This window comes from Lissotriton helveticus, chromosome 10 (genome assembly GCF_964261635.1).
Source record: "Lissotriton helveticus chromosome 10, aLisHel1.1, whole genome shotgun sequence".
NCBI classification, from domain to species: domain Eukaryota; kingdom Metazoa; phylum Chordata; class Amphibia; order Caudata; family Salamandridae; genus Lissotriton; species Lissotriton helveticus.
The window spans coordinates 1,072,187,092-1,072,214,148 of record NC_136071.1 but is presented as its reverse complement, the minus strand read 5'-3'; the positions used below and the strand labels follow the sequence as shown (position 1 = coordinate 1,072,214,148).

General features: G+C 42.8%; 1 protein-coding gene across 1 annotated transcript in view; it reads left to right on the top strand.

The window, feature by feature from the left end:
* The window catches only part of LOC144785611 (uncharacterized), a 111,461-nt gene extending 85,463 nt beyond the window's left edge, over positions 1-25,998 (top strand). Inside the window, exons 4-5 of the mRNA XM_078664423.1 lie at positions 860-955; positions 25,729-25,998. Of these exons, the coding sequence (XP_078520549.1) occupies positions 860-955; positions 25,729-25,838 (206 nt within the window). The 3' untranslated portion in view covers positions 25,839-25,998. The remainder of the gene's footprint in view (positions 1-859; positions 956-25,728) is intronic.
* Positions 25,999-27,057: the final 1,059 nt, after the last annotated feature.

The following is a 27,057-nucleotide window of genomic DNA, read 5'->3' as shown; positions in this document are numbered from 1 at the left end:
TGGTACGACAAAGTTGAGGTTGGTGTTTTTTTTTTGGGAGTACCTAGTACGCGAATATAGCCTCCCCTACAGTGTTGCGGAGTCATAACCAAATAGTCCATCAGGATCTCAAATTTAATTAAACAACACTTTGGGATCTGTGTTGGATTTCTCCTTTGTCTCAGTGCAATCATTTATTTTTTTCCCATAATCAATTTGTGTGTTCAGCGAAATGGCTAATAATTGTTTAGATCGCTAAAAGCCGCTTTGTCAAGGCTATTACATTAAAAAGTTCCTAGTTCTGGAAAAAGGGAAAACACAAGAATATGGGTAAAACGAAAATATGGAGAAGAGAAAAAAAACATAAGACCAACTAAGTAAATATACAACAACATCTGTGCTATAGCACATAAAAGAAACAATGACACAAGGGGCAGCTCATGCTAAGATGAGCAGCGAAGACTGATATCAGGAGACTGCTCACATACACATAATGACTAACATGACCGCAAAGAGTAGAGCAACTTTCAGATTTCAATGACTCAAGTAGGTATTAATTAAATATAATATGATTTGTGGGCAAAGGTTCTCTCAGAGTCAGAATGAGAGCTTAACTGAGATGGATGGATGCAGAATCATTTATCTAGGACATAAGACTCAAAGCAAACCTGCGAAGAGGTGTTGATGGCTGGCTCAGTGAAGCTTAAATGTAGTTGCTCCTCTCGGAATGAGTAACCAATGCAAAATAGTCAAAACATGAAGAAAGGTGTAAAGATACTCTTATATGAGGAACAAACAACAAAACTGGTTTTATGTGTACTGCATATATTATATTCATTAAATCTGTGAACTGTCCCTATAATATATTATTTTCTTCTAGCAATCTGCCCTCAGGTGTGTCGAAATGAAGGGTTTTGTGTGGCTCCTGGTGTCTGCAGTTGCCCGGCAGGATGGGTCGGAGGAGCATGTCATTTAGGTAAAATGCAAATGTTTCTGCTTTGGAATTTCTTTTTTTATGTACTAGTCTGACAGTCTATTTATGTTTTTGCTGGTGAATCGAACACACTATTACAAACTTTAAAGGAATCTGACCGCGTTACCAGTGGCGGCTCCTCTGCGATGGTGGAGGAGCGTCACCCCACTGCCTGGCTAAGAGCCAGCAAGAGCCAGCAAATGAAAAAAAAACGATGTTCTACCATCATTTTATTTTTCATTTGTCGGCTCTGAGTAGTTTGTGCAGGAAGGGTCCGGGCACAGGAGGAGGAGTACGATGCGTACTCCCTAAGTTCGGATATGTGTTTGGCCAGCCGTCTCAGGCAGACCAAAATACACATGCACACTTAGGTGTCAACCTCTGCAGACTGCCTACCATGAGCAGAGCGTCTTTTTAGCATGCTCAGGCCAATCCCAGCACTGTTCTCCTACCAGGATAGCTGCGCTGGGATTAGATGGTAGTCTAAGTCTATCCCAGGGTCTGCCAGGACAAGGAAGAGAAGAAGAAGTGTGATGCGGAAGGCAGCCTGCGGCTTCAGGTAAGTTCTTTTACTTTTATATTTTCTAACAACCTACCCCCTCCCCGACCCACCCCCGTGAGCTCCGCTTCCCGGCACACCACCCTTTGTTTGTGGAGGTTGCCACTGAGTGTTACTTATGTCGTCAAGCTGTGTGTGACGCTCAAGCTCAACATGGGGCTATCTAGAAGTCAATTTTTTAATTGAGCTGTATTGCTCTCTGCTGAGGGCATTAGAAACCTTTAAGGTTGTTAAGCACTGTTAATTCCTCTCACCTTGGAAAAATTCTTGATACCAAGTTATCTTTTGAAGGATAAATAAATCACATCACTTCATCGTGTTTTTTTATTTTGAAAACTCTAACGAAAGTGTTGTCTTTTATTTCACCAAGGCTGCAGAAAATGGTAGCTACAACTCATCTCATCCAAAGTAGACTACTATAATGCACTTTTAATTAATATTCAAAAACGTTTTTTACATAAGTTACAAACACTTCAGAATGCCACAGCACAGTTACTGTTAGGTATTCCGAAATATAAATCCATATCTCAAGCAATGATTCATTTACACTGGCTCCTGATAGGTAAACACACTCAGTTAAGGCACTGGTGTTGGCCCTGAATATTTAATACAGCGCTTTCAACAATACATACCAGCACACTCCCTGCACTCATCCACTGGTGGAAATCTTGTAATCCCCAGCTTTAAGAAATCTACATCGAGGGTGTGGAACTCACTCCTGACAGAACAAAAATGTAAGACAAATCTATTGGAATTCAGAAAGAATCTAAAAACCTGGCTTTTTAGCATCTCCTAGATCTTTCTTACCTGCCCATGCCTGCTTAGTGCCTAGATACCCCCGGATGATTGTCACGCTTTATAAATTCTATTTTCATTTAATTTCACTCACCCCACAATTGTGGACTTGAGTTGAATGCAAAGGTGCTTTAATAGCGGAAGGGCATTGAACAGATGGTAAGGACAACCAGCAAGTGGGAAATCAGGATTTTAGCGTATTCCTCCTCTCGATCTGCATAGACAAATGTTTGTTTCAAATACCATGAACCTAGAAAACATGCAAACATTAGCAAGAAGCCCCAGTATTAGAACCATTCGCATTGGCTGAGGCAGTCTGAGCACGTCCTGCGATTAATGAGGAACACTGGTGTATGTTTAGTTCACTAGTTAGTCAATTGTTACTTGTTGCTTATCACCTTTTTATTTTTATGCATTTTATCGTAATTATGCATAAAAGAGCACATTATATACTGGAAACTACTGGACCACTGGTAGTAACAGCATAATACTTACGGTGGTTGACAACTATCAAAACACATGGATGTACGGAAGAGGGTGTCACATCCTGCCAAAAGTGAAATCAAAGAAAAAAATGTATTTAGCATAATGCCCAGCATAATTTAACATACTTATTATAGAAAAGTCAAAAATAGAAAAATGTTATACTTGCTTTAAAGAAAAAAGATTAATGAATCTGGGATTCCAAAGGAAGAACAAAAAAGTAAATGAAACTGATTTCGTCAAAACTTCTGTGTTTGGCACTGATGAGCTGGGTAATTGCACTGTGATTGGCTAATGAGGCAGGTATGGCTCGAAGGTAGGTTCAGTAATATTAGATTCTGCATGAATGTCAGGTCAGTGCTCTGGGGACTATGGGATTGAGGAGCAACTTGCCAATGTTTGTTGCAAGTATTGTATGTTGCCCATGGAAACAGACATTACTCTGAGATCACTAATTAGAGGAGCACCTCCTTTTCCAGGTGTTTGCCATCAAGAGGTATTGAGGTCAAGTAGTCAAGGTTTACTCTTGGTAGGTGATGTTGACAGGACACTAGGTGCAGTTAGCATTGTGATAATGTACAATAAATATAGTGCTGAGTCAGTGTTACATGTTTGGTAGAAAATCCTTTTTTAATGTTAAGTTTAATTTTACAGTAGTTTTAGACTTAAGGTGCCATCAGTTCACTTTTAAATGAGTAAGATGTGGGGAACAATCTGAAAAGATTTTTCTGCAAGTAATCGCCTACAATCACATACATGCTTAACACGTGTAAACTTTACTTGAGGCAGCCTTTTGAATAGTTTTGTGTTTGCAGAAGTTGTACTCAGTTTGATCATCTGCAGTGACATTTTGGTGTCTTTGGAAGGTGATGGTCTGGCTCTGGTAAATACGGTCAATGTGAAAAGAAGGATTCTGATTGACCTTGGATGTTTGCATTCATCAAGTTCCAGGGCAGGTGGATTCAAGCATGCCAAACTCTAAAGGCACTCCACAAATAGGTGGACTGGACGTCAGCCGTAAGAAAGGATGAAGAGGCTGCAAGACCTATTGTTAACAGAGAATGGGCTTTGGGTCTATCCAGAAGAGCATGTTTCTCTCACCTCATGCTGTTAGCTGTTTGAAGTGCTTTCAATTAATGGACAAGGAACTTAGCGCCAATATCGGCAACACTCCCACCCACACCTGGCTAATATCTACTTAGCTCACAAGAAATTAAATCAATCATACCACACATTATTTGGTGGATAACAGTTTGCTGCAGGTTTATTTCATAAGTGAAATATGCCAGCATGGTGGCTTAACTTACAAGCGACCCAAGGGCTGGCAGCGGTGAGTAACCTAAGCTGCCCACCCGCCTGATGAGCAAAACAGCGCCGCGGGCCAACCCATTCGGTGGTAACATTTTTAAATCTGTGACTGCCAGGCCCGGATTATTACTCACATGTTTTTAAGGGTGAAGTGGTCCTGGGAATGCCTCTGTTTGTTCAGGCTTTGTAATTTACCCGAAGGACTTACGGGGTGCCATAGCTTACATCCCAGTGTCCTGACGTAAAGACTCATGGAGTTTGGTATCATCACCCCCACTGTGCTCCATTAGATGGTCCCCTTTGTATTTGTAAACACATTTTTATTAGCATTTATAAGAAATGCATAACAATATTAAACAACTTACCTCCACTACCACCACCCTCCAAATAAGGCCAGTCCCCATTACAGTATGTATAAAACACATATTTATTTTCAAAATGATATTTTTTACTCATTTTCTTCCCCCAAATCATCACTATTTCCTAATCTTTAAGGGAATCTAATAAATGATCCCATGCAGTGGAAGAGGTGTGGCGCAGTGGCCAGGCTGCCTGACTCTGGAACACGGGGTTCCCGTTCAAATCCCCGGCGCTGGCTGCAGGTTAGTCCGGCACCATGTGACTCGGGGAATAGCTCGCTTAATCTTCCTGACGGCCCCCAGCGCCGGGACACCTCTCCGTAGGTAGCGGTGCGCTTTACAAATGCTGGTATTATTATTAATATTATGCACAAACTTTTTCAATTGATCCTCTTCCTTTCCTCACATCAATATACAATACTGCACTTTCATAACCCACCCAACATGCCAACTCCACTTTCCAATTTGCTACTCTAGGGGCCCTGGACACTTTCAATTCATAGTTATTTCACGTCTTGCAAGCACCAAAGCTAAATCAATAAATCCTGTAGTATTATTTCACTTTGTAGGTCTTGGAAATCCCCCTAACAGATAGACCATAGGAGTACACTCAATTGATCGCTTTGTTGCCTCATTTACACAGAATATTACTTCCCTCCAGTATTCCACTAATAATGCACATGACCTACCATGTGCACCATGTTCACATCTCCGGTATGCCACATTTGTCTAGTAAATTCAAGCTATTTTTTCAGAGTTAGATATGCTCTGTTCAAGAAGAACACATTTATCATTTTAAATCTCACTTTTTGAGATACAATGTATGAATTTCCAAGCATTTTAGATCATTCCTCCGTTGGTATTGGATGTGTCAAATCCTCCTCCCCCTTTTCTCTTAGACCAACAAGAGGCGTTCTCATATCGCTTCTTATTGCTTGATACACATCACCGCCTTCATATGACCCGTCGTGGTGCACAATATTTCACAAGCTCTATGTACTTGCTGCTCTACGAAACCCATACCCCAATGGCTGCAGAATCTAGCGATCATTGCTCGATGCATCAAAATCTCGGGATCTAAAAAGTGGCTGAGAATTCATCAAATGATAATATCGCCCGTCACTATACAAACCTAATGTATCCATCCCATGGTTTGCCCACTCCTCTAAGGCCCACAATCTTCCCACCTGAATATTTTGTTCCAATCTTATCAACTAAATGCCTGGGGCATAGGGCCTGAGTATGAGCTAATTGAAGCACACAACACCAACAGTGGCGCACAACCTTCAACGTAGTGGGCATTTCCCACACTGGTCTTGTGACAGGGGCCATGAGTAGTCCATACAAAACGTCCAAATGTGGTTTTCTCTCCAAATTCACCTCCCCTGGAAATCTTTGTGAATTAATCCATTGTGAAAACCATTGCAACTGTACACCTAGGTGATAGCTTTCCATATCTGGGGCAGCTAGTCTTCCCTTACTAGTGGGCAGTTGCTACTTTACCAACACCACTCTATCCATAGAGGAGAAACCAACAAAGAATACATTTCCCTGAATACTCAACATGGTATCACCATGGGCAATGTTTTGAAGATGTAAAATAATCAGAGAAACGCCCCCATTTTTGCTACTGCTTTTCATCCTTAAACTGAAAGAGGCAATGTTCGCCAAAATTCTACACTTTTCTGTAAACTTCTAATTGCACACCAATGTTACCCTCCAATAATTTAATGGGATCATGGTATAATCTTATCCCCAGATATTTTAGATATGTTCCCTCCTAATTAAGCCACCTCAGATCCACAGGCTTTGGCACATGCTTCTGTAATGGGAACAAATATAATTTACTCCAGTTGTTGCATAACACTGAGGCTTGCCCAAACCGATCTTAGAGGTTAATGGCATGTGGCAAACAGCATTAGCATCTTTGCGAAATAACAACATAATATCTGCATATAATACTGAATAATTTTGCACACCCCATACCTCCAGACCCCTGTAAATCTGTCCTGTGTTCACTCAACTAGCAGGTGGCTTCATAGCATTTGCAAATATTAATGGTGAGAGCGGCACCCTTATTGAGCCTCCTCTTCCCACTGCATATACCCATATTGACACAAGCTGTTGGTGCAGCACACAGAAGCCTAACCCATGCAATACATTAGTTTCCCAATCCCATCTTATTGAGCAGTTCATAATGAAATCCCAACATAAACTATCAATGCTTTTTCAATGTCAATTGCTGCAATCACCCCTTTTCCCTTCTCTGCAAAATAAGATTCCATGATCGCCAATATCCTCTTAATATTATGAGCCATAGTCCTTCCTTGAATTAACCCAGTCTGCTCTATATTGATTAACTGAGACAATAATGGAGATAGGCGCATTGCCAATACTCTACTCAATATTTTGTAATCCAGATTTAGTATAGTAATTGGGCTATAAGCCTGAACATCCTCAGAGTCCCTTTCTGGCTATAACAATGGGATCACTATTGCTTCTGCAGTTGTATGGGGCAATCACCCAACCTTACAGGCTGGCAAGTAAGGATTAACTAGACTTGGTGCCAAGTCTCCCATATATGTCATAATAAAATTCCATAGGGAACCCATCCTTTCCAGCGACTTTCCCTCTTTCCAAATGCTTATGGCAACCTTCACCTCTTGAATTGCTGCTTCTCCACCGCGGTATTTTTTTCTCGTCCACTATAATCTTAGGCAATTCAACTGACTTTAAAAAGTCATTAATAAAATGTGGTGGAAGCTCCAATGGCATAGCATATAAACCTTATCAAATTTACAAAATCTTCTATTGATGGCTTTCTGTGTTTAGATATGTGTACCCTCCTCTGAATTTATTTCCAATATCTGTGCGCCTCTACTCTTAGGGTTTGTGAGCCTTGTCACGTTCCACATGCATCCTTTTCATATACTCTCTACAATCAAAACAACACAATTTCTCTATAACTAACGCTACTTGCTCCCTGGCATTCGAAAGACGTTGTTTCAACTCTGGTTTACCTAGTCTTGCCAACGCTAGCTCTCGCAGCTCTTTCTCATGTTTATTAATTTCTTTCACAAGGTTATATAGGACCCCACTATCTCCGCCATACAGTACTCACGTATAACAACCTTAAACACATACCACTCTGTCAGAGGGGACACAGTAGTAGCCTCATTTTCCTTAAGATAGTTCACCACTGCCTTTGCAATAACATCACGGAACACTGGATCTTCCAACGCCTCCAAGCACAAACGCCAGTCTGGTATTCGTGCCTGCTTTCTATTCCAACCCACTGATAGTAAAACAGGATTATGGTCAGAGATTGTTCTGCATAATACTCCACTTTTCCGACTTCACTATGCACTATAGGATGACACAAAATGTATCCTATCGCACATGCAGATCATGCAGCCCTGAAAAGTATGAATAATCTCTACTTTCTGGGTGTGTACACCTCCACGAGTCCACTAATCCTCATCTTTGTTTTCAATTTCTAAATTGTGTAGCCACCCAATGCACTGATAAATTCATCAGGGCTGAGTGCAATCAATATCGGTCTGGGTCAGCAATAACATTAAAATCTCCTCCTATGAGGATATTCTGTGTCAAAGTCAAAAATAACTTTATTCGATTCGTATGAATCATAAAAGTGTACCATACATTCATGAAATAGTTTAAAAAATCATTAAAAAAATGTACAAGAATTGGCATAAAATGCATACATTGATTCAGTTTCAAAAATGTTTGAGTATAATTTACCTACATTAAAAAACATTTCCACCTCCATCTCTCTTACTCCCCATCACAAATTTTATTATACAAAATGTTCTCGTTCTGTCATAGATTTATGTAACGTCTTTCAAGCCTAAAATCACTGGAGACCTAATTTCCCTTTCACAGTTCATACCGTTTCCTAATTAATAGTGCAGTTCTAATGAAGTTAAGCACATCGCTGCAAATAGAAGAGGATAGATAAAGATCGTAAATGATTGAAACCGTCTTGATAAGAACATGGGCAAATTTCCTTCAAAAGAGGCTTAAAAAGCTTGCCCTCAGGTCTTTGCTAAGTGTGCAAACCAGCATAAAGTGCATTGTGGTTTGTTGTGCTGAAGTATTGCAAGGACAGGGAGTCAGTCTCTCACACCAACTTGCTTGTTTTGGGAAAACCACAAGAAAATGCAATGTGCACAGGCGAAGCCTAGTCACAAGGAAACGTGATTGTGTATGAATAGTAAAAAACAAGTAAAATTGCTGATGGCATAAAGACCCATGAGTTAGTATGTTATCCTCCTGATTTTACGTTTTTAATTCATTATAATAAGCATTTTTTATAGTCAGTTTCATATTAGATTGTATGCTGTCAGGAATATCATAGTAGTGTCCTAAGATAATCTTATTAAAAGTATCTTTGACATAGCGCAGCCAAGGAGTGTGAAAAATACCGGAGCAAGATGGCGCCCGTGTAGTTGTGGACGATCGCAGTGGAGCGGTGAGGATCAGGAATGAGCCCTAAGGAACGGTTTTGTGCATAGCCATGAGAAATCCCCTGGTACTGTAAAGATTGGGAAAAGCCTGGATAAGGATGATTTTGGCTCTTACCTGCCATGGTTCAGCAAGACGGTGGTTAAGAGCGCTGGTGCTGGCCGTGACCTCTCTCTCTCCCAGCCGCATGCGCTTTGGGAGTGCAGTAGGGGGGAGCTTCCGCCCAAGGCAGCGGAGTGCAGCGGAGTTTGGTGCGGAGTTCGGAGGAGAAGGAGGTGACGGGAGCCGCGGTTTGCAGAGCCCATGTTGTTGCAAGCAAAGGAGGAGTATGGCACCTAAGGCTATCTCAGGGGCAAAAGCGGCACAGCTAAAAAAGAAAACCGGGCTGGAAGGAGCAGCGCCCCTGATGGAAGACGCCCCGCGGAAACCCCAAACGCCACCGGTGGAACAGGTGAAAAATAGGCAGCAGGCAGCGAGGACTCACCAGGCAGCCACATCAAACATAGCAGAGATGTTTACTAAAGGTGGTCAGGAGAGGGAGAAGGGGGTTAAAGAAGTCGTATTGCCTGAACTGCTCGCTGGTGACAGTATAAATCAAGAGCTGGACACCCAGGCTAAGGGGGCCATAGACAGTGCTGTCTGCGGCGTGTGGGGGGTGCCCCCCTCAAGTCCAGCTGAAACCCTTAGTTCAGCAGCATACCCAGCAAAAAGAACTGCACAACTCCCACAGTCTGTAGAAAGTCTTCAGGGCTTAGCTACCAGGGATACATCTATAAATCCATCCATGAGTACGACTGTTGCAAGCTCCCAAGTGCTACACATAGTGGATAAAACGGCTGTCGGTGCTCAAGCCTCTGAATCTCCCGTTGTTAGTAGGGCGAAACTATCGGGGGAAGGAGCAATATTCAATACTGGCTCCCTGGGGGTAGAAGCTGGTATCGCCATTGGAGGTGTGAGTAAAGATAAGGAGAAAGCCCCAAGTGAATGCTTCCTTTCTGTATCTGAGGGGTCCGAACGGTCCGAAGAGGATGAGGATCGTAGCGCCTATTTGGGGGATAGTAATCTGGAATCAGAGAGCGACCCGAGCATGAAGTTCCAGCAACAGCAGTAAGATCTCTGGCTGTATCAAAGGTGCAAGAACATCTGCAACAAGAGCTGAGCTGGGATCACTAATCCGCTATGCCTCTGCAGGGTAGTCCTTGTGTCGAAGCATCCCAAATTTCACTCTTGGAGATAATTCACCAAGAAATTATCGTGCATAGGGAGGAAATTCGCCAGGACAACCGCAAATCTCAGGCTGCAATGAGAAAGATGCAGGGGGTTGTGAGAAAGTTGTGTAGAGCCTGCACCAACATTGGGGATCAAGTATCAAACCTCGAGGAGAGAGTGGTGTCAACGGAAGCCGAGGTCGCTGCTGCCACTAATAAGGTTGATGCTCACTGTTCTCAAGTAGCCGATATACAGTGGAAACTTGAAGATATTGAGAACAGGCTAAGGCGGAACAACCTTAGGATCCTAGTAATACCTGAGGGAGTTGAAGGATCAGACGTCAGAGCGTATATCATCAAGCTTTTCGAGCAGGCATTCCCGGAACTCTCCAGTTGGAATTGGCCCGCAGAAATACAGCGAGCACATCGTACCCCTTTTAAAATACGGAGAGGCGCGAGAGAAGGAGACAAGCCCAGGGCAATTTTAATCTTTCTGGGCAACTTTGTTTTGAGGCAGTCTATCGCAGAGAAGGCCAGACCAGATTTAAGGAGAACAGTCGAAGGGTTGTCATTCTTCGTCCGTCCGGACTATTGTCACACAACTGTGGAGAGACGTTGGTGATTGAGGGGAATGAGTAAGCCCTTCCAGGAGAAGAGGATTCAGGTTTTCTTGATAAACCCTGCCCAACTAAAAATAATAAACGAAGGGAGAACCCATCAGAAATTAAAGCAAAGGAGTATCTTGACTCTTTGGGCAAATAGAGACTCACTATAAGTTTGGATATCTTTTGAGCATCTCATAAAACGGTGGGGGTTTCGAGTGGCTACAAATTTTGATATAAGGTTCTGGGGGGGCATTGTGCTTATTTGGTTTTGGGTTGTTTCAATTGGATCCTCACTGCTTACACTGTAACTCCATCACGTGCACAGACTAGGTCTGAGCGCTTCACTAGAGAGGGAGGTTTGGGTGGGTATGGGGTGAGGAGGGGGGTGGGGGTTTGGGGGGTAAATCAAAAAATGAGAAAAAACGATGCACTATGGATTTTGTCTTTTTTTGTTGTTGTTGTTATTGCTTTTTGTTGGGTCAGGGTAGTGGGCCAGTGAACGCCGGGATTCAAGGCTCTCAGGTCAGCGCAGGGGTAAAGGTAGATCAGGGAAAGATTGAGCAAAATGATGTTGAATATTAGAATCTGTACAGTTAATGTAGGTGGGTATAAGGATTGGAAGAAGCGTCAAAGGCTGGACCATTTTGCGAAATATAATGGAATCGAAGTACTCTGTCTCCAAGAGACTCATCTCCCTTGGGTTAAATAATAATAATAATACTGGATTTTATACAGCGCGAACAGCTACCTCTCGAGGAAAATGATGTTTATTAGGGGGTTTGTGTTGGTCGCATGTTTCTCGCAAACATCATCAACCAGAAGGGTTGCAATTCTAGCAAGATCGTCCGTAGGGGGGGTCAAGCGATCTAAAGCAGATTGTCTGGGCAGATGGGCATTAGCTGAGTTTGTCATGGGCTTTACTCTGTGTGTAGTCTATGGGTCAAACCAAGATGATCCAGAGGTGTATGACTTTCTGAAAGGAGAGCTAGCTAGTTGGTCTACCCCGACAATACTCTGTGGAGATCTAAATATATCGATGGATTGGTATAATCAACCCATATATGTGGGACGAAAACCGAGAGTTTTCCGGGCCTTAAAGGCACTTATCAGCTCACACGGGCTGAAGGATGTTTGGGGGGCAAAAGAACTGCATAACCCTGGCTTCACATATTTTTCTAATACCTTTCAGAAATATACCAAATTAGATTACTTTTTAATCTCCTCTCAAGAAATAAATAAGGTCGATATAAAGAAACTACCAAACTTGATCTCAGACCATAATCCGCTGATACTTTCCTATGAATTGGATAATTTAAAAAGGGAAAAAACTAGTTGGACTTTTGAAAGGAAGTTACTAGCGGATAGTAGATTCGTAGAGCACCTCAGGAAATGGACTGGTGAATTTTTCGATGCTAATCGGTACAGTACATCGCGCAATGGCATCTGGGAGGCATTTAAACGGCCCTAAGGGGAGAATGCATAAGTTGCTCGGCCAGGTTAAGGAGAGAGGATAGGAGAGAGGTAGAGAGACTAATGGGGAAATTAGCTGAAGCTGAAGAACAACACATAAATGATATTAGACTCGCTATTGATGGGGCTTAGAGCCATAGGAATATGACAATTATCAAAGCAGAGCTGCAGAAGATGGTAACACAGAAGGCAATCGGCGAATATCAAACCTCTAGGGCAAAGCGCTATGAAACGGGAGAGCAGGCAGGTAGGGCTTTGGCGTTGCGACTTAGGCAGGAAAAAGTCAAGAATACAATCCCTAATATACAAGAAGATGGTAAAGAGTATACTGAGCCTAAGCAAATACTTGAGGTTTTTAAGAATTTTTATCAAACATTGTACGATGAGGAGGGCTGTGATTATCCCCAGAGGGAGGAGAGGGACGATGAAGGCCCAATACTGGATGAACTAGCAAAGGAAGAGCTGGATAGAGACGTGACTGGGTTTGAGATTATGGCTGCGCTACATGAGTTAGCCTCTGGTAAAGCATCAGGCCCTGATTGGATTCCCTTGGAGATGTATAAAAGCATTGAATCTGAGATTGTCCTATTGTTGTTGGATCTCTTCAACGATAATTGTGTTCAGGTGTTATTCCGCATTCCTGGAAGGAAACCAACATAATCGTTTTCCATAAAAAGGGGAAACCAAAGGAAAATCCGGGGTCTTACCACACAATTTCGCTGATCAATGCTGATACGAAGCTGTACTCCAAAATTTGGGCTAAAAGATTGGGCAGGATCATTGGAGGTCTCGTCTCCCCGTGGCAACACGGATTTGTCCCAGGGCGTGATACAACGGACCATAGGAGACGAGCGATAGCTCTGTTTGATGCTCAGGGCGCCCCGGGGAGGGAGATGGCCATGATTCTGCTCGACGTGGAGAAAGCCTTCGACCGCGTGGTCTGGGACTTTGTGTGGGGCATCCTGGTTGGGAGGGGCTTTGGTTGTAAAACTATGAGAGCTCTAAAAGCTATGTATAAAGATCCAGTAGCTAGAGTCGTGGTAATGGGAGAAAGGTCTGAGAAGTTTGTAATCAAGAGGGGGACGCGCCAAGGGTGCCCCTGCTCCCCGATTCTCTTCACCTTATACATCGACCCTCTTATCCAGAAGATATTAGGCTGCCCATGGATTAGCCCAGTGGTACTTAAGGACTATGTAAATAAACTATTAGCCTATGCCGATGATTTGGCGATCATTACTACGGATCCTCAACAGGCGATCCCAGCATTGACTCAATTGGCAAAGGACTTTGGTAGCCGATCAGGGTACTTACTAAACGAAGGGAAGACACAAATAATTTGCACAAAAAACATTGTTAAAACGGATGTAAGATTTGTGGACTCGGCGGTCTACCTAGGGGTGAGAATTAAGGCCTCGGTCGACAAAATCATTACAGATAATTATCTCCCACTTATTAAAATAATAGAAGCCGATCTGAAAAGAATAGATGTGTTACATCTTTCATTGATAGGGAGGGTAAATGTTTTAAAAATGACAATGTTTCCCAAAGTTTTGTATCTATTTCGGGCTATAGCACTATTAATCGAGGAGAAAGTAATTAAAAGTCTTCAATCGATTTTTATAAGGTTTATTTGGCAGTATGGGAAGGTCAGGCGCTCTATTAATTTTATGTCACTCCCATGGGAAAGGGAGGGCTGGCCATGCCAAATCTCAGGCTTTATCATTGGAGCTGCCTTTTGACACAAATGATTATCCTCTTTCAACCAGATGTCAACCCGGTTGTTGGAAATGGGGATATTCAGCGCCCCCCCTCTATTTTTGAGTTGCTACAGGGGAGAAAGGCTATTGGTTTATTGATGTGTGAAACTGACCGCAGGTACTATAAGAAGGCCCGATTTTGGAAGGGGCATGGGGGACATGGAAAGCGATTTTAAAGTTTCTTAATATTGCAAAGATAAACCCATATCTTCATTAGTGGAATTCTAGCCTCTTTCCTCAACTAGTTACTGATAGGAACTCATTGGTTTGGAAGGAGTATGGTGTTAAGACTCTGGGAGATATTGTGGTGGGAGATGAAATACTGGGGTTTGAAGTGATTCAGCAGAAGTTTGGTATCCCTCCTAAACATTGGTCTTTATATGGTCAAATTGTACAAACTTTGTCGGCTCTCAGGCCCAAGATCACGTTGACGCAAGGCAATCCACTGGTCCATTTCTTAGTAAAAGGGGGTAAGAAGATTGGAATAGTATATAACCATCTTCTGCTGGGAATTCAAGATGATCTGGAGAAGGTTGAATCAGCTTTGGCCTCTAAGCTGGCAAACCCTGATGTTGATTTGGATTTAGTCCTACTTCTGAATAAGAAATTATTTCGGTCCTCAAATCTAAGGGCCCAGCATTACAAAACATTGTTTAACCTGTATCATACTCCAGCGAAATTATTTGCCTGGGGAGTTAGGGAGGGCGATAAATGTCCCAGATGTAGGACCGGCCCAGCTGACTTACTACATATGTTTTATCAATGTGATTTGTTACTTCCCATTTGGAATGAAATTATTAAATTTTGGGAGGGGTTGCTAGGTCATAAAATCAACCTATCCCCTATCCTGATGTTATTAGGCACGGATGATAATTTGATGCTGGGTAAAGATGTAGAAGCCTTTGTTTTTATTTCAGTTGCTGTACTCCGGATCCTCATTTCATCAGGATGGAAGGATCCCACCGCTCCCTCATTCCAAATGCGGCTTGCTAGATTATTGGGCATGCATAATATAGAGTTGTGTCTATATGAACAGAAGGGTAAAAAAATTCGGGAAATGGGTAGAAGTATATGGGCACCTCTCAGAAAGTGGAGGGAAGCAAGACTATAATGGTATTTTAAATTATTGTATTTCAAAGCCTACATTGACTGCTGAATCTTTTTCCTTTCTTTTATTCATAAGCTGATCGTTTTAAAGAATGTATACTGCTACCATCTGACCTGTGCTTTTAAAGTTTTTAACTACTCTGAATTGGAATTTCTATAGTATAGATGTCTCTTTTGTATACTGCTTACCTTTAAGGAACAATGAAATTGTATTTGTCTTTTTTTTATCCTTTTTTTACTGCACCAAAATCTCAATAAAAATATTTTTTTTTTTAAAAGACATAGCGCAGCCAGGGAATAGACAAAGCCTTTTCCAGATTCATGTAATCTCTAAGGATAGCCCTAGAGAATAATAGGTCCTCTGAAGTCCAAATTTTTCCCCATAGAATCAGTTGGGCAATATTTAATCTATATTTTACAAAATACAGCCCCACTTTCGAGTGGCAAAATTTTGCAGGAGAACTAATAGGAATCATCAACAATGTTTTAAAAAATTCTTTTCCCAAATTTGTATCTGGCTGCTTTCATGATGACCCCATACTCCTGCCCCATGAGTTACTACTGACAGGCATTTTGATTTGTATAAAGTTAGCATTTCTGCCACCGGCTTATGTCCCAGTTTACAAGCAAAGCGGAACAATCCCTCTACGATTCCACTAGTAGGGTGAACCATGGCTAGTATCAGATGATCCCCAATTCAATTTGTTATTAAAAACATTTCCCAAATATGTAAAATTGGGTACCTTGCCGATGATCTTTACCTTTACCACAAATCTTCTTGTTTTAGTTTATTTAGGGCCACATACCATAATAAAAAATTTACTAAAATGTACTTTTAGGTCGAGTGCCGTCATTAAATCAGTAAAAGCATTCAGGGCTTTTTGGAGGCTATTGGTTGTTAGAGCCATTAAAACCGTGTCATCATGACAATAAGGGAACCGATTTACCTCCTATACTAGGGAAATCCAATTGCTGCTCTGATAAAAAAGCCTCCACGCCATTTGTGTATAAAAGAAATAAAAAGGGACTAAAATGCAGCCCTGTTGAACTTCCTCTGTAGAAGCAATGGGTCTGGTCTTCTCTCCTCCAGGGCCGTAGCGGATAGAGACAGTGGTGGACGCAAGCAACATGCGCAACAAGGTAATAAGGGCTTCCTCAAAGCCCGTTTTTCCATGAGTGTCCACAACTTCCCCCGATATTCTGTGTCACTTATGGTGACAGTATCCTCAACAATTCCTGAAGAAACCCATCCTGAACTGAGTTACAAGCATAGATCATAGATCCCCACTATAGTCAAATCTCGCCCAGCCAAGTGACCCGACACCACCACATACCTTCCTTCTGGATCAATTAATTCACCTGTTTCCTGAAAAGGCACACCATGCCGAACCCATATCAAAAACCTCCTTGTGTAAGCAGAGTAAGCAGAGTATGCTGTGGCATACAACTGGCCTGCCATCTCATACGTAATGCTTCTTGTTCTTAGGCAGAGATATGAGTCTCCTGCAGTAATGGAACATGTGCTCCACCTCTTTTTAAATGTGCATGGACTTTACAGCATTTAGTCATGTTGTTTGTTCCCCGAACATGCCAACTAATAAAATTGGACAACATAGCTGATTTCTTATCTTTTGCCCCTCTTTTGCATAATAGACCATTGGGTTTCCTAACCTACCTACCCCGAATCAACCAACTCCCCAACCCCAGGACAAGAAGGAACTCACTCCCCTCCAAATTTAAAAAACTCCCACTTTCCATACTACATATAAGGGGTTACGTCAATATACTGCCTGAGTATTTTGTGTAAGGGATTGTTTTGCAGTTCCTCTATGACCTGCCACCTCTCTAACCAGTCTTTTTTTCTCCTGGTGAGCCTGTAGTCTAGAGGGGACTGCACCTCCACCCCTCCTTACCCCAGCAGCAATATGTTTATCTGTTTGCTTTTTGTTCTTGGGGCATGCACCCTCCCCCCTGGGAGATTTGATCTATCACTCTGAAACCAGCTAGGACAATGTGATAAACAGTGCCTCAAGCCATATGCAACATGTAACTTAGCATGAAACAACATTGCATATGTAATCCCCCTATCCAGAGGGCACCTCTTGAACTCTGTAAAATAGGCCCCTTTGTTTTTGGACTTCCCTTGAAAAATCAGGGAATATCATTACTCTCTGATTCCATTCAAAGATATCACCCTTTGAATGTGCTTGCGCTAGGATATGGTCCTAGTCTTTATAATATAGTAATCTGGAAATTAGTGGCCTTGCTGGCTTTACAGGCCATGGCGGACATCCCGGCACCCGATGTGTCCTTTCCAGTGCATAATGCTTTGAGAGCCCCACCGTAGCCAAAACCTCCCTCAACCATGTTCCTGTAAAAGAAGTCATACTCCCACTGCCTCCACGGACCCCCTCTATCCGTTCTGGCAGTCCTATAATGTGAATATTATTTCTTCTGGCCCTATTTTCTGCATCCTCGGTCCATACTTCCAGTATCTTCACTTTCTTTTCTAGTACATTTTGTTGCTTTTGCTTATCGCCCATTTCCTAGGTCATTTCACTTAGAGAGCTTTTTGTACTTGCGACCTGCTCCACCAGACGACAGTGGTCTTCTCTTAAAAGCCTCAGATTTGTCTTCCTCTCAAATGTTTCTCGTGAAGCAGCTAGCCTGCAGATTAATGTCTAGCTTTGTTGTGGGGAAAATCTGCCTATCTTCTTTTGCTCTTCCTTCTTCTACAACAACAACTGGTAGCTGCCCCGTTTTAGGCCATCCCCTGTTTCTTTCATCTTTGTAGTTCTCCCCATTGTGCCTCTACCTTCCAGCACTTAAATACCTTAAATAATTCAAACTTTATTTATGGTGTTTTTTGATTTTTCCTCATGGAAGTGCACTTACAAAGTTTTAGGGAATCACAGTGCTTGAAAGCAAGGATGGTATGCCTCTTTTTAGTGCCTGAAAACGTTGTGGTGTTTGCACTAATGAGGCCATGCAGTATTTAACCAAAGACCGTCTGCTCGATGAGCTTGTGCATGGCTCTAATCGCCCTTCTGCTGGAATGTTCGATCGTCTCCCTGGACATGGCTTCATGCCATACCCTGTGCTGGATTATCTAGCCAAACAGCATTAAGGGACCACCATACCTTGCCCCATGAATTGCTGGTTTCACCCAATGAAGATCTCACTGGGTTGATTAGTAAATTAAGGTCATTGCCACCCAGGTAAATTTCTAAACTGTGGCGATGGGACTCCACCCCCGCTAGTTTCTGCTGCAGATTTGTGATCTAACTGCGCTGGTGCATGCCAGGGGAACATGGCCCTGCTATAACAGTGCGATAACCCTGGGCAATTTACAATTTGGTCCATTTCAACATCTGATAAGTGGACCCCATCCCTACTGAAGTACCCAGTGATACTTGCATTGATGGGGCCCTGCCATATGTCCAAAGCCCCTCTGCTCTGTATGCTTGTGCCTGGAGTCATTTGCACTACTGCTGAATTGTTTGATGGCATCCCCAGCCTGGCTCTATGCCATGCCACTATTTGAAAGCTTCAGCTAGTACCAGTCCCTAGCTTGAGCTGGAACAGTCCTCACCAACCAAGTGAGGGTCCCTCCCCTCATTGTGGCCTTGTAAGTGTAGCACTCGGATACTGCAGCATATCCTACTAATTGTGACAGTAGAATAAGCAAACCAGCTTTCAAAATGAGCGTTCCATTTAGGAATAAGGCACTGAAACCAGCATATTTTACATTTCTATATTCCCGCTCTGGTACGCAGAGCCCTCAGTAAGTTAGTGTGTGGTTTATCTTTTTTTTTATATTGGACTTCTAGGCACCTTATTTCTTGTTACAAAAACAGGCTCCCTTTGAAGAGCGATAGTTGAATATTAATTATATGACTACCTCAGTGGGAGGCACTTGAGCGGGAATGAAGAATACAATTGTCTGAAGCATTAACATAGTTCCAAGTGAGTTTTGTCAAACTGTATCGCTTTAAACACCAGGTGTTACCATTACTCATTTTATTGGTACTGCTCTTGGAGCAATAAAAGATGAGCTATCTCCAAGAATTGCAGCTGCGTCAAGCCCTTTAATGTGCACCAGGTGTGCCTATCACACCGAAACTAAGACATGGGTGGGTCTAACACAGACGGCATGGCCCGGGGTCCCCCATAAAGGTCCCCTGAGTATTCTGTAAACCACCCTCGTTTCCTGAGGGGCCATTTCCATTGAAATGGTCACTAAATTTTCACAGACATCCAATTTTACTGCTACCCTTAAATTGTCCAAATGATGCATCAGAAATTCAGTTTTCAGGAATGTTTGTCTTTTGTGCATCAACAAGTACAGTGCCTTGATTCCTTTATACCCCATTACATTTGCACTTCATTTTCTGCTTCCTCACTCTGAAGTCACTGGTTAAAATTGATAAATAAAATGGGCAGAAATGTTTCTGAAACTTAGCCCCCTGCTTCAGCCTCTGTCTATGAGCGCAGTGAACATGACAAGTCAAAATCATCGGTTAAAGGCATCCTTCTTTAACTGGGGCTTACACTACCCATACTTTTACTGATCATTTTACCCGAGGAGGTGGTGATCCCACATCCACTAACATGTGTGCCCAGGAACATGCATTGTATCATCTGCCCTAACTGGTTTGGTAGGCACTTCCCTCTGGTCACACCCAGCAAAATGAATCCATTGTACTCTACTCTATTTGTGTCCCTTGGAACTGGTTACGGATATCCCTGCTGCTTTCCATTAATCAGTGGTCATCTCCAGTTCTCTGAACCTCAACCTCTCTAGGGTGCCTAATCATGACTATTTGTTTGCTAGCCTTTTATTAACCTACTGTTAGACCTGGAATCCTTGGTGCGCTTTTCCCGTCTTTTTGCCTCTGCCTCCTGTATTTTTTGCTGTGGGCTGGATTTCATTTTTGATGGACTAGATACTTTGGGCACTTTGCCACTGCTGATCCATGCCAAAGTGCATGTAATCTGTAAATTACGAATACGGATTGGTGTTTCCATGATTGGCTTGTTTGACTTACTACTAAGTCCCTAGTACAGTCCACTGTTTGTTCCCGGTGCCTGTAAGTCAAATGCTGTTAGTGGGCCTGCAGCACTGATTGTGCCACCCACAAAAGCGGCCTTTTAAAAGGGATTCAGACCTGCCACTGCAGTGTCTGGGTACAGTTTCTACTGCCATGTGGACCTGGCAAGTACACCCACTTGCCAGGCCCTAACTTTCCCTTTTATTACATGTGAGTCACTCCTAAGGTAGGTCGAAGGTACTCCTGTGTGCAGGATGCAGTGTAGGACATGTTCTGATAGTTAAATACATTGAATTAGATGTTTCACTATGGTACGGCTATATGTCCTATTGGATAGAATGGGAATACTTTGTAACAACTTACAGGTATAACTTCCCATAGGGACATGATATAAAGATGGAGTTTAGTATGCTTGAACTCAGAATATAAAAATGCACCTTTTAGTAAAGATGATTTTTATATTGTGTGTTTGAAAATACCACTTTGAGAAAGTGTGTATTTTCTTGCTTAGCCATCGTGTGTGCCTCTGCTGGTTTGTGGATTGACTGTCTGGCTTTGGAGCGACAGTGGCTGGGGATGTGCATTTGCTTCAGACAGCCACTGGGGAGGTTGAAGTGTGTCCTGCCTTTCAAGGATGAGTAGGGGCTGGGCTGAATAGACCTGAGCTGCATTTAGAGTAGGAGGAAGAGATTTCCTTGCACCTGAATAGTCCTGGTCTGCCTTACACAATACTGTCTCCACCTCCTGCCAGGAAGCTGGGCCAAAGAGAACAGAACTGGTTTTGACTTAGCCCAGAGCCTCTCGGCCACAAGAGAACAAAGAGATCTTCAGTATAAATATTGGGACTCAGACCCCAGAACGTTAGAATACTCTGGACTCAGGGGAACCTCCGCCAAGGAGAAGAGCTGGGAAAGCTGAAGGAGAAGTACTGCCCCTTTGCTGTGTGGTGTCTTGGGTTGTTTCAGTCAAGGAGACGACAAAGACTTTGCTGTGTGCTGTGTATCCTGCTTGAAGAAGATCTCCAAAGACTTGTTCTGAAGTATCAGGGACACGAAGACTACACCACTAGCTCTGCTGAACTCCTTTGCTGGGAATTCTGACCTGCTAATAGGTGTCTGTTTCTGTGTTGTGCCTTTAGAGGTTGTTCATGCTATTGGGAGCTGAAAAAAGAGAAGCAACTAAAGAAGCATGATGCATATGCACCTGTTTCCGAGGAAAACTGCCGTCTGGGAAGTATTTCCATGCCTCGCCGCGGTGCCGCTGAAGAAACCGATGCAGCGGCTGCCCATGGCTGGAGAAATGGTCCCACGGCGAGTGACAGGCACCAATCCCTGAAGTCCGAAATCACCACACCAATTCCAATGCAGGCCTTGCAGTGTGACTGCAAGAACAGACACATCAGGGGGCCGCAGCTGGAGTGATCAATGCAATGCTGTTCCGGCTGCATCGAGAGCCGACGCCTCCCAAATCCCCATTCATCGCTACCGGGGCGCCAAGTCTACAGCAATGCTGGTGTCGCAGTAAGAAACAGATCCATCACCTCCCTGCATGTCAGTAAGGAACCAAGGCATCACCTCCCCTGGAGCAAGGAACCGATGCATCAACTTCCCTGGGTGTAAGGAACCAACAGATCACCTTCCCTGCGGCTGTTTTTGCTTATAATTTTCATGCATCCAATGTACTTTTTTTCAAAAGTGTTGCATCTATAGTTTGCTATAGACAGAACTGTTTTTACCTTTTGAAAGTATATCTTGATAACTGTATGTTGGTTTTATGTCATTTTGGTCTTGTTTGGTTTAGATAAAGATTACTTATTTTTCTTAACTGGTGTGGTGTCCATTTGTAGTGTTTTCACTGTATTACTGTATGTGTGCACAAATGCTTTACACACTGACTCTGAGATAAGCCTGTCTGCTCATGCCAAGCTACCAAGGCGGTGAGCAGGGGTTGTCTAAGGGCATAACTCCCTTACCCTGTCTAGAAGAAAGGGTTTCCAGCTTGGACAAAGGTGCAAACCATTGCCAACGAGAGACCCCAATTTCTAACGACGAGCTATTGACGCTGTAAATATTATTTTACATCAATCCTAATGCATGGAGAAGCAACCTGCATTTAAGTTGCCTTTAGTTAACCCCAAGCAAGTTACTGTTCCCGATGTTCAGACTTCCCACATGTCTACCACGTGTCCTTCGCTTTCTGCGAAGTGCATATAATTATAGATCACAAGACTCAAACAGTAATATGTGAGCTACTGGTAGTTCGCAAATGCCTATGGCATGGCTCTCCCAATTGAATCTCAGCTTTGCTCATCATTCGGAGTGTTTCAGTACATTAGACGTGACAGTACCGTTCATTCCAAGGACCCTTAATGCTAAGTAGACCAATGGAAGGCCCTCGTGCTAAGGCATGAACCTTGCCTGACAAGTACCATGAATCTCTGAATCCCCACAGAGATTATACATGTTTTGAGGCTTTCGGTGAGCCCAAGAGCTGGGGTCAGGGCACATTCATCTAAAGTGTGGGACAGAATGGCAGGGTGTTTGAGTGAAAATGTTAAGATCCAGATACTGACATGCTGATAAAGACACAATGGTTGCATATTGAGTATATTTAAAGTCAACAGCTGTCAGGGTGTTTAAGTGAAAATGCAAATTTTCGAAACTGATATGTTGGTAAAGACAAAATGGTTGCTTATCCAAATATATTAAAGCTCACAGATGAGTAGTAAGCGAATCTGAACTAGAGGGATGTATTGCTATGGTTCTGTCTTTAGTGCCTGAGGGTGTGTGGCGATTTGTACAGTGATAATTTTTAGTAGCCCCTGGTGTTTTACCTTTAACTAGAGTAGCTCTTATTACAGAAAATTGAAGCACCCTGCTCTGTACGAAGACGGGCTCGCGAGTCTGTACCTTCCATCTGCAGGGGTAAGATCGGGAACCCACGTGCCCATTGTGGCACTGTTTGCCTGAGCCAGCCAAAGTCACATGTCAATGAAGCACAAACTATATTAAGCTTCTTTGGCTTAAAGCCCGATGTTTTGGTTTCTAGAGTGTACATGGTACTGCAACAGGGACCGGTTCTAGAGCACTAGCTGCTGGACTTTTGCATGGTGTATCCATGGGTTGCATTAGCTCCACTGCCCCCTTCAAGGCCTGTTGCTTCGTAAACCCTATCTTAACAGTCCGCAAGCATTGTAACACAAGGGTAGGATGTGCTTGGTTGACACAGACGTGTGATCTGAACTGCTATGACTATGCGGCAATGAAGGCCCCAGCAACACTGCTGATAGGCAAATCATGTGCGCCCTCTTCCATCTTAGTCCATTCCTCAGAATCAGTATATCCAGTATCAGCGCTGCACGTGCCAATTGACCAGTTTGCCATCCACCAGGCCAAATGTATCAGACAACGGGCTCCTGTGTCCTACGCTCATAACTTCCACGCTACAGTCAGGCCTAGCAAAGCCATTCCCCTAAATTCAGCAGGAAAAAAATCTGCATTCGGAGCCGAAGTCTCGTAGTGTGAGCAGTAATGCCAAATTTAGCCCTCAAGACCTGTTATGGGAAACCAAACACCTTCCACAGTATAGTTATTCTGTGCTTGGTTAACAATAGAGCCAAGTCCAGTTACCTATTTCTATATTACACCTCACTGTGCCCACAAGAGCAATTGTAATAGACACCGTGGGGAAGGGTCTCTGGTGCCGTTATTGGCTCCATAAACCTTGTCAAATGGTTTCTCCCAGTGTGGAAGCAATGCTAGCCAACTCCATGTAAACTGTTAATTTGCCTTTACTTCATGACACATGAGTAAGGAATGTTTTATGAAAAATGCCGCCTAGGAGGCAGGACCGAACCTGCGAGGGGAGACCCCAATGGATTTCTAGACCATCGCCTTAAGCACTCGGCCACTAAACCCCACATATGGAGACGCTGTCCCCAATCATTAGGAGTTATTTCTTCCCATGTTTGCCTACCATTTATGTTTAAGATTGTGGGATCTACGGGATGCGAGGTAAGGCATGTGCAATGTTGTTGCCCCATTCCACTAGCAGTGTCGAACCCCACTGCGCTCCGATAACGGTGCCACCTCCCAGCTGCAGGTGTTCAGACTCATACACAGAAAAGTAATCACGATTACCATTGTGCAAATGTATTTAATAACCCCAAAGGAGGACAAGGCGGATAAGGTGTGTTTGCAATTAATTAAACACCACATTAACCGAAATTGTACACATGGTTCCCTTGAACTATCTGGAAATATTGTCCAGGCACAATGTTTATCCAACACTTGTTTTGCACAAACAACTAACAACCTGCAGCTCTGCAAGTGTGACACCATTTCCTCTAATGAATTAAATCTAGCCTTGGTTGGTGCTACAGCTTCTGGAGAGGAAACATGCCGAACCACCAACAAAGGGATTTGCTGTTATCCCTGAAAAACACCCTACATAGTATCTGCTCCTTCCACTACCTGCCCAAAGACAAACTACCAATGTCACTGTTCCCCCGGAGGCAGAAAACCGGCGACAGCTAGACAAATGTCCTCACCTTCTGTTGAAGAAAGTGGGCTTGATGCCACCTCCCAACAAAGAAAAGAAGAAGAACCCGGACGCTGCCTCTGCTTGCTACTGTGCCATCCTGCCCCGACAGCGCGTCCAGCGGGGCAACAGAGAAGCCTGGGTTGGACCTGTTTAAATACCAGGCCCCAGCCCCCCAGGAGCCGGAAATGCATGAAAGAGCTCTGGAAGGGGGGCTCCCATGGGACCTAAAGGGTGGAGCGCGGGTGCTAGTGTCTATTATGGGACTAAAGCGATGCCCTATCAGGAAGGCGCACTGTGTGCGCAGCGGGAAGCCGCAAATGCATTTTACACAGATATCAATACTTTTTGCTACTTTTTTCTTTGTTTCTCATGCAAAGCCAATAGGTCTGGATTTAACACACTAAACAGCATTTTTGCATGCAAACACCATCATTGAACGCCTCTGTTTGTAGGCTTTGGCACTTTAAAGCCAGATCTATTTCCAGTGCTTGTTTTATTAAGGGGTACTCACAAACAAAGTTGTAAATATTTTGAAATACATATACCATATCATGGTATTTTAGTAAATTGGCCCCTCATGCAGATAGTTGTTGTGCTTTATCAACTGCCTAACATAGTAAAACATAACAGATCAGGGAACACTGGAAAATGAATGCACTGTGCAGCATAATGCTATGCAGTCCAAAATTGGGGTCTGCCGGTTCCAATAGAAAAACAAAAATTAATTTGTGTTGGAGAATTAAAACTACAGTAATATTAAAACAGAAATGTTTATATTTTACAAATGTTTTAAATAGACAATAAATACTTGTCAAAGCACTGTGTCATTTTCAATAATGGTAATCTGTATCAAAAGATTAGTTTGCTTTTTTGCAAGGAGGAAATTAAATATACATTTTAATGTAGGGCTATCCTCTAAAAGCCATGATGCTATTTGCTATTAAGTAAACAGCAATGCATTGTATGTCGCAAAATATTAAAAATACGATTTTTAACTGTCACTCTTCCCCTGTAGACCAACTAATATACTTTTTTTTGTTATTTCAGCTATTTGCAGATTACCTTGTCAACATGGAGGGAAGTGCATTTCTCCAGATGTATGTAGATGCCGAGCACCATATTCTGGGCTGCAGTGCACAAAGAAATGGAAGCCTTGAGGGGGCTTCCACTGGCCTCCAAGCGTATTTAGGAATTCTGTACACCTGCCAGGGTTTTCTTTTTTCTGTCTTTTTTGTATTCTACAACAGTAATTTGACTACTTTCGAGTACTATATATGTAAAAATGTTTACCAATAAAAACATATTTTTAAATTTTGATTGTTCCGGTGTTGTCGTCATTGTATATTTTGGGAGATCCTGATCAAACGTGACCCCAAATAGCTACATTTACTAAGACTGTTGACCATTATTTCCCATGGAAAGATCTCAGCCATGCTCCTCGTAATAATGATGGCCTTACACTTGTGTACCCTTTGAAAAGCATCTCCGGAAGAGTCTAATTGACTATATTTGTCAATTGTTAATTTGTTTAACATTTTTGATGCTATTTAAAAGCACAGGTGAACTTTTAGATACCAAAACTCAGACGTACACAAAACATTCCATACATTGATATCGTCCATACTTAGCTTAATTGTAAAAGTCGCATTTTCACACTGGGTTATTAATTATTCATTCTGGCTTATAAGGTTCATTCCCAATTTGTATAAAACGAATTTCAGCAGAGGACTACTGAAGATTTTTAATCTGAAAAGTTCTTAGGCCACCTATATTTCCCATCACTTTTTGCAACCCATCTTGCCATTTGTGCCCGCCAACCCTCCACAGTTGTAAGCATGACCATATTAAACTCATGAATCCACTATGCCATTTTCAAAGGAAGTCTATCAGATGACTAACATGACTGAACTACTAATGATACAACATGCTGATACACTTGTTTTCCACAATATTGTGAAACATTCAACAAGGCCTCATACATCTATCCCACAGCAGTTCGAAGACAGATCAAGGACTTATACTTGCCACTTGTGTAGATAATTATCTGTCCCAGTAGGGAAATCAGATCATAATGCTCTAAAGTAATGCGTTCACATACCTCCATGGTAAATATGAAGTTTAGATGGCACAAGTAGTGGGGCAGCTCCATGTCTGGTGCCAGTATTGAATTTGGGATGTGATTGGATATGTCAATTTTCCCATTCCAGGGCTATACATCTCATTTTGTTGGTCCACCATTCTAGTGTCTTTGCTGTCTGGTGGAGAGCTCCACCTTGCACCTGGCATCCCAAGACGACCTAGAATACTACAGAAAGAGCACTAACCTCTTAGCTCTGCGAAACAAAATATACACCAGTACAAAGTATATCCGCCTCA